This window comes from Maniola jurtina, chromosome 20 (assembly GCF_905333055.1).
Source record: "Maniola jurtina chromosome 20, ilManJurt1.1, whole genome shotgun sequence".
Taxonomy (NCBI): Eukaryota; Metazoa; Arthropoda; class Insecta; order Lepidoptera; family Nymphalidae; genus Maniola; species Maniola jurtina.
In genome coordinates, this window is record NC_060048.1 from 6,072,912 (window position 1) to 6,081,428 (window position 8,517).

Below are 8,517 nucleotides of genomic sequence, written 5' to 3' on the forward strand. Positions count from 1 at the left end.
AAAGTCAAAGTATGCTCTAAAGATACGACTTAGAGGTACGAGTAAGTACCTATTAACGCTCAATTTCGTTTGTCTTATTTTATTTGCCGATTTTCAAACTTTTATGAATTTACAAGCCATACTTATTTTATCTAAGTGCCATTGAATAATGCTTAGCATAAAAAGAAAAGTTGTTGATGTTATTAGGTACTCTTTAGGAAACTAAGGAACTTTTACACTTGTCTAGCTATTTTTGGAAGGATAAGACTATAAATATAGGTAAGTAGCTTAACATTGTTATAATCTTACGATAGTATTGCAAGACCAGTGTAAAACTTTCCAATTAAGTAAGTAACTTATTTGATTTATTTGTAAAATAACTCTTTCTAACAATATCGATTAATAGCTACATTAATCATAGACAAGGATTTTTTAAACATTTTACTCTTGTTATATTTTTATTTGTTAATTTTTTTTTACGAAAGTCCTATTAGAAATTAGATGTAATTATTGTAAATCCATTGATTATTTATTTATTTTAGTTAAGATTTTTTTAGTTAATAATAATTATAAAAATTATTTACCGTAAAAAATACTTTATCTACTATACTTACCTACCCATTAATTACCAACTTAAAAATCGTAATAGCATCGTAATCTTTTGACGCACTTTTTCTTATCGCGTGATAATTCTAGTGATATAGGTAGACCAGAAAAACAATAATAATTTATAACACGTCACCATGAAAAACCCGTAAATAAAATATTTAAAAAAAACACGTCACAATCATTGGACTGTAAGTAAAGCGTTATCAGTAGAATAGAATCGTATTTAGTACTAGAGGATGCCCGCGACTTCGTCCGCGTGAATTTAGGTTTTTAGAGATCCCGTGGGAATTGTTTGATTTTCCGGGATAAAAAGTTGCCTACGTCAATAACAGGGACGCAAGCTACCTCGGTACCAAATTTCATACAAATCGATCAAGCGGATGAGTATTTAGGAATCCCGCGGGAACTCTTTTTTTTCCGGGATAAAAAGTAGCCTATGTCCTTCCCAGGAATGTATGCTAAGTCTGTACAAAATTTCATTAAAATCAGTTCAGCGGTTGAGCCGTGAAAGCGTAGCAGACAGACAGACAGACAGACAGACAGACAGACAGACACACTTTCGCATTTATAATATTAGTATGGATTTTCTAAGAGCAGAAATAATAATAATAAGATAAGTGTCTACTAGGAAAAACCGGTCAAGTGCGAGTCGGACTCGCATATGAAGGGTTCCATACCATCGTACCTACTAGATATACCTAACACTTTTATTTAGAATCTGTAAGTTAATGTCGGACTGAGCCATCTACATGTGATTTAGTATATTATTTTTTTGTGAAAATATTTTAACTATTTTTTTTTGTGATGTAATTACAAATTCACGGTGTTCGGATTTAACTTGTACTATAAAGCCTACCTACCTGCCAAATTTCATGATTCTAGGTCAACGGGAAGTATCCTGTAGGTTTTCTTGACAGACACGTAAGACAGACAACAAAGTGATCCAATAAGGGTTCCTTTTTTATTTTTGAGGTACGCAACCCTAAAACAGCCACGATGATGAGTCTGGACTTTGTAGTGTGTTTGTTAAAAACTTTTCGCTAAGTATGTGGGCTTCTCAGATCAGGCGCGAATAAGCCAAGTAGGTACCAAAGTTTAAGTTGCCGTAAATAATTCTCATCAAGTTAATTGATTTTTACTTGTTAAATCCAACAATGACGTTAAAAAAATGTACAGTGCACCAAACAAGTATTTAAAAAAAATGAAAACATTTCATTCTTCTTCCTAACCTAAATGAACATTTTTGCACAGTTTACTAAACAGTTTACCTAATTCAATACGGAATGGAAAGAGATGGCGTCTATCAAAGATGTATCAAAGATTCAAATGCTACCGCGGTCCAGAATCTGTCTGTCTCAATTTCTCTACACACCTATCTAGGTATATAGCTACCTAAACAGCCAGCGCTTTGCCGTACATCGAAACCTGAAAGCTCCGACATGGGGCGGGGAACGATGTCTACGCTAAAATAAAAGATCTATTTAAACGTCTAAATGATGTCAAGGATTGTGATTGGCTAAAAGTGAGGAATATAGTGCTGTGGATGGCTCTAACACGAATATAATTATGTACTTAGCAATTACGTACATACTTGTGCTACATGCAGCGTTCGAGTGTGCTGCAGTTAGCAAGCGAAGCTATTCCGACCAATCTATAAAGGGATATGTTACTGAGGTAAGAATTCATAGACCTAGTACATACTAATAATAATTGGTTTGATAGATAATATTTCCCAATCTTGCTCAATAGAAAAAGTATAAAAAATAAATATAATTTTGGAAGCTTTTAAGTACCTATAGTGTTTAAGATTATAGATGAAATTTCATTTTCAAATTTTAATGTAAAAAAATGTTAGAGATATTAAACGGAAATTTTAATTTTCGTTCTGAAACACATGGTGAGGAAGCTTTTGTAAGTTATCATGTTATATTTTTCAGCGAACCTGTTGGTGGAACGAAATTTGCAAGGAGGAGTTCCAAATACTGTTCAGATGCAAGTGCCCTTCGTGGTCATACTGTCGAAGCCCAGGACGATATTACAACGCAGTCTGCTCCATGACTGAGACAGGCTACATATGGGACCAACCCAACTCTGCCTGGAGAGGACAATGAGCAAGGAAGCACCACTAACCCATATTTCATTTGTATAAGTGTTTCCTTCTAATGCCTTACAAACCCCAAGAAAATTTTGAATTTCCAAACGTGCCACGTTCTAACGAATACCTGAGACTGATTTGGTAGGAAAAGAAATTAAATTTCATCTTCTATTTTCGTATTTAGCCTAAGATGCTAATCGTTTATTACCCTGGAAAAAGGGTGATGGTTTTGTTTCTTATGACCAATTTTGTTGAAAATTGTTGAATTTACGTGAAATAAACGTATGATAGTTTACCAATTTTGTTTCTATTTCGTAACACCATTTCTGACCTTGATAATAATTTTAGTAAAACTTAGTCGTGTTTGCTGAAAATCCATTATTGGAACGTGTGAAACGCGCATGCGTGATGGCTATTAAGAACCAACAATCAATACGCTATAACACCAAAAGAATTCCTACGCCAAATCACAGAATTATCAAAAATGTGGCCGGTACTTCTGTTAGTTTTTTCACTACACGGATTTTATTGTGAACCAGAAACAGTAAGGGATAATTTTGACTACTTTAGCTATGGAAACGAAGATAATCTTTTGAAAAGTCTCGATCTTCATCTGGTAAGTTTTTTGTACTTAATAAATCTACATTTCCAATGATCTGGTTGTGTGGCAGATAATTTCAATGGTAGAAAATTCGTTTCAGCCAAAAGATGAAATTGTGTTACGACCGCAAGAAGTAAAGGATTGGCCACAACAGTCGCTGAATGTGGGCCAAATAACTGCCGTCTCAATAAATTCTTTGGGACAACCTGTAATTTTCCACCGGGCCGAAAGAGTGTGGGACGAAAGGTAATATATTATTCTCGGCTTACAATGCGCAAACAAACTTTAATAAAATATAAGACGGGCGATAAAATATCAGTCTTGATATAAAGTTGCATTTGAATTTATTTTTTTGTTTTTATCAGCCTCAAAAAATCACAGTAACTAGAGTTAAACAGGGTAAAGTGCACACTAATATGGATATGTATTAAAATCACCAAGTGTTTTATTAACAAAAAAAAAAATTACCCTGCATAGTTTTTTTATAACCCAATAATTAGTAACCCAATATTGATGATCGATGTATCCACGCCATTAGTGCAAAAAAAATACTTCTATTAATATTGTTTGTTACGGTTTGAAAAGCTTATCAATATCCTTCAATTTTGTCGTAAAAGAAGACACTGAAGACATTTTTGGCGTTTTCACACTTCAAAGCTTTTCGAAGCTAAGAGAATCGAGAGACGTGTCGTTTTAGTGTCAGAAACAAGAAAACATCCAACAGAAACTCATAGTAAAGTAATATTACACAGTAATCATAACAACCCAAACCTTTGGAAACAGCTTGTTTTTTCACTCTCCTGTATAGTTGCTAAATTTAAATGGTGTTAGAACCTAAGTGCCAGTTTTTTTTTTGAGTTTTCAGTACTTTCAATGAATCCAATGTATACCAAAATCCAACCACCAACCACCACCAATTATCGAGGACACAATATTGTCCTCAAACTGGATCGTTATTTCACAGTTGGGGAGCGTATTTTTCGCTCTCCTGCACCTAAAGTTTCTTTTCACTTTAGTGGTGTTAGAACCTAAGCACCAATTTTTTTTTTTTAATTTTCAGTACTTTCAATGAATCCAATGTATACCAAAATCTCGACAAAGGACCAATTATCGAGGACACAATATTAGTACTCGATCCTCAGACTGGATCGGTGCTTCACAGTTGGGGGGCGTATTCGTTTTACATGCCCCATGGACTTACTGTTGACCATCACGACAATGTGTGGGTCACTGATGTGGCTAAGCATCAAGTTTTTAAGGTACAGTTGATTTTTTTGAACTAAGTAGCTGATGCCTGTAACTTCGTCCGCGCGGATTTAGGTTTTTCGAAATCCCGTAGGAACTCTTTGATCTTCCGTGATAAAAAGTAGTCATGTGCTAATCCAGGATATTATCTATATCCATTCCAAATTTCAGCCAAATCCGTCTTGAAGTTTTTGCGTGAAGGAGTAACAAACATACACACACACCCACACATACACACAAACTTTTGCCTTTATAATATTAGTGTGATAAAGTTTTCTCTTGACACGTCCAACAAAAAATGATTTACGATAATACATAACAATTTGATGAGTCGCAACACTATTAACAGTTTTTGTGTTTATATATTTTATAAGCCTTTGTTTCTCTACTATATATTATAACTGGTAATAGTGGTAGTACAACCGTACTCAAAGGTTTTCACTTCAATATATCTGTCTGTCTGTCTGTTCGTTAGCTACGCACGTTTGCGCATCGTTCATCTGGCTGTGCTGAAATTTTGTACAGGTGTCACTGTTTCGTGAAAGTCCCTGTGATACGTATATCATTGTACAATTATAGACGGCGCACGAGTCACATTGCAAACGCTTGCCGGGCATTAACTAGTTCTGAATGAAACAATTTACCAAAATGTTAAACTAATCGTAGCTCCGTTAAACATTTTTCAGTACACGCCAAACAATCACAAATACCCAAGCCTAACAATTGGAGAAGCATTCACAGCTGGTTATCCCTACAGACACCGAGTTCTGCTTTGCATGCCAACATCGGTAGCAGTGGCAACGACAGGCGAAATCTTCGTCGCTGATGGATACTGTAACAACCAGATATTGAAGTTCAATGCAGCTGGAACACTTCTCTTTGCCATTCCATCTTTCTCTGACACTCTTACGTTGAATCTTCCACACAGTGTCACATTGCTAGAACACTTGGACGTAGTTTGTGTGGCAGACAGAGAGAATATGAGAATTGTATGTCCTAAAGCTGGATTGAAGAGTTACATCAAAATGCTGGAGCCTGCTACTGTGATTGAGGATCCGACGTTGGGACGAGTTTTTGCTGTGGCATCACATGGCGATATCATCTATGCAGTGAACGGTCCAACGTCTCAGAACATCGCAGTGAGAGGATTTACCGTCAATGCTGTGAATGGAAATATTTTGGACACTTGGGAGCCAGCCACGGTAAGTTTTAGGTTTTCACCTTACGAATCATAAGAACTCAACTGTCCTCAGACATTTTTATGTCAGATTCTCTCTTTTCCAAAAACTATATTATATAATACCTACTTAAATGATCTCGAAGCGAGAGTTTAACTTTTTGAAAATAGGATGCGATCTTCTTAAAATAAGACAAATGCGTCTAGCAATAAAAATCGTTACAAACTGGTAGTCAACAATAAAGAGATTCTTTTTTAACCCCCGATCCAAAAAGAGGGCTGTTATAAGTTTGACGTGTGTATCTGTGTATCTGTCTGTGGCATCGTAGCTGCTAAACGAATGAACTGATTTTAATTTAGTTTTTTGTTTGAAAGGTGGCTTGATCGAGAGCGTTCTTAGCTATAATCGAAGAAAAATGGTTCAGCCGTTTGAAAGTTATCAGCTCTTTTCTAGTTTTCCTAGAGGTTTTTGTGGGTTTGTTGGTTTTTTTTTTAATTTTAAGATATTGTACCTATTATATTGCACCACCAACGAACGAAAGTTGTCTTCATAAACAATCCAAATTACTTTGCCTACTTTTTAAATTGTATATGAATCAAATACTAACTTATTTTAACTATTTTTTTTAATTCTTTCAGGGGTTCACAAATCCACACTCTTTGGCTGTAACGAGAAACGGATCCCACCTCTACGTAACGGAAATAGGACCAAACAAAATATGGAAATTCGAACTAACCGACGTCTACGATAAAAAGTAGAGAATTTATTAGTCACTTCGCTGTAGGCTTTAACGAAAAAAAAAATAGTTACCGCTTTATATTGGCGCGAATATGATTCGCATTAAAAATTTAGATGAAATCTTTCCAATATGTATTACTCTATACCTAGTAAAATAAAATTGGGGTTATAACACAATGCAATCGCAATCAAACTGATCGTTTTTGATACTTTGTAATACCGATGATGATCGTAGAATGAAAGAATTCCAATCGAAATTTCTTATTAACTTAATAGGTAAGGAGAAAACGTGGACAAGACGTTGAAGAAAAATTCCGCGCGCGTTACTTGCTAGATTTGTAGCAAGCCAAAGCATACAATATTCGTATGAACGATAGAGATCATCGTAGGAGAAAGAGTAGTTAGTTTAAAGACGATTGCGATTGCGAGTGTGTTGTGCAATTAATCCTTTTGAAAAAATTAAAATACGTAAAAAAATAAAATAAAATATGTAATATTCTATTAGTGTAATGCATTAAACCAAGGTACTACGTAAATAAAATTAATATAATTAATTAATAAAATATATTATAGTACTATATTTATTTTTTCACGCTGGTATATTTTGTTACTGCTTACCTTTGTAGAATAATTTTAAACTCGAAGTATTTAAAATGGGCAATAAGTAAGTCTATCAATATTTAATAATATTATGAGAAAAATTATAAAAAAAAATTTTTGATCCTTGCTTTGCAATATTTTGACATAGAGCATAGAACTAGACTTGCAAAGTATTGTAAGTATTATATAATAGGTATTGTATTCAATGGAAACAAGTAGGGCCAATAAAATCACGCACATAATTAAAAAAAAACGATTATAGTAGATTGAATGTTTGGTAAGTTTGCAATTTGAAATATTGGTATACGAGTATCTTTCCGACATAATTTCAAAGCAAAGCGTCTATTTCCAAGTTTTCGGAAAGGCCGCTCCAACCTTTGACGACCACCCTGGCGCAGTGCTCTTATAAGCAGGTTTCGAGTTCGATTTCCGGCTAGGGCAATTTGGGGATTTTTAACATCTATCTTGATTGTGTCTGGTCTGGTCTGGTGGGAGGTTACGGCCGTGGCTAGCTACCACCCTAACGGAAAAGCACTGCTGCTAAGTGATTTAGGGTTCCGTACTATGCCGTGTAGAAGTTTAATAAAACTGCCTTATCCCTTCCAAGTTAGTCCGCTTCTATCTTGGCATCATCACTTATCACCGGGTGAGATCGCAGTCAAGTGCTTGAGACTTGTCACGTAATGAAAAAATAACCTGGAATTTCCATCAGACATGATTGCCAAGCACAAGCCTAAATTGAGTAAAAAGATTCTTAAATATATAATTAACAACAATGCATTTATGTGCGTAAGTTTTATTATTCCATTTACCTTCCTTTAACATCACTTTTGTACCTTTTGGGAGTGATTTCGAAACAGTAAATTGATTCAGATAGGTTGTTTCAGTTTTTATTTGCCTAATCAATCAATCAATCGATACTTTTTTCTTTGATCCATGGTAATAAGTCAATGAAATACATATTACTAATGTTATATTTTTTAATATAAAGCAGTATAATTTATGATTTTGTTGGGAATGGACTTAAAAAAACATGAAATGAGGCAGACTAGCTATCGAAGAGCAATTGATATGTATTTATTGTAAACTTAATAAAACTAAGGACCAAAACTGGATTTGGTATAATAAAGATATCTCGATAGTGTAAAAATAAAATTAAAAATATAGTAATAAAACGAATAATACAAATAAGTTGTGTGGTTTTATTATTCCTATAACTTTCTAGCTTTTCTTTTTAGGGGTTCCGTACCCACGTATGACGACCGAATAAGCCTCTGTCTGTCGGTCAATGGGCTGTATCTCATGACGAGTAATAAATAAATAAAAATAAAAGCCTTTTTATTTCTCATGTTCCTTAATTAGTTACATAGTAGATTAGTTTTGTTAGTTATTACATTTCCCTTAATTTCCTAAGTTAGTATGGTTAGTAAGTGAACAATTTTTGTTATGGAACATGAGCCCCTTCGCGGGTA

General features: G+C 34.5%; 2 protein-coding genes across 2 annotated transcripts; both read left to right on the forward strand.

Annotated features, from left to right (window-relative positions):
- The first annotated feature begins 1,868 nt into the window (after positions 1-1,868).
- Positions 1,869-2,976, forward strand: LOC123876023. Its single transcript, XM_045922169.1, has 2 exons — positions 1,869-2,262; positions 2,526-2,976. Exons 1-2 carry the CDS (start codon positions 2,155-2,157, stop codon positions 2,697-2,699), a joined length of 282 nt encoding a protein of 93 aa, XP_045778125.1. The 5' UTR covers positions 1,869-2,154; the 3' UTR covers positions 2,700-2,976.
- A 101-nt stretch (positions 2,977-3,077) lies between these two features.
- LOC123876018 (peptidyl-alpha-hydroxyglycine alpha-amidating lyase 2-like) lies at positions 3,078-8,236 on the forward strand. The gene is made up of 5 exons (XM_045922160.1): positions 3,078-3,299; positions 3,385-3,530; positions 4,345-4,543; positions 5,216-5,731; positions 6,346-8,236. The coding sequence occupies exons 1-5, from the start codon at positions 3,168-3,170 to the stop codon at positions 6,463-6,465; spliced, it is 1,113 nt and encodes a 370-aa protein (XP_045778116.1). The 5' UTR covers positions 3,078-3,167; the 3' UTR covers positions 6,466-8,236.
- Positions 8,237-8,517: the final 281 nt, after the last annotated feature.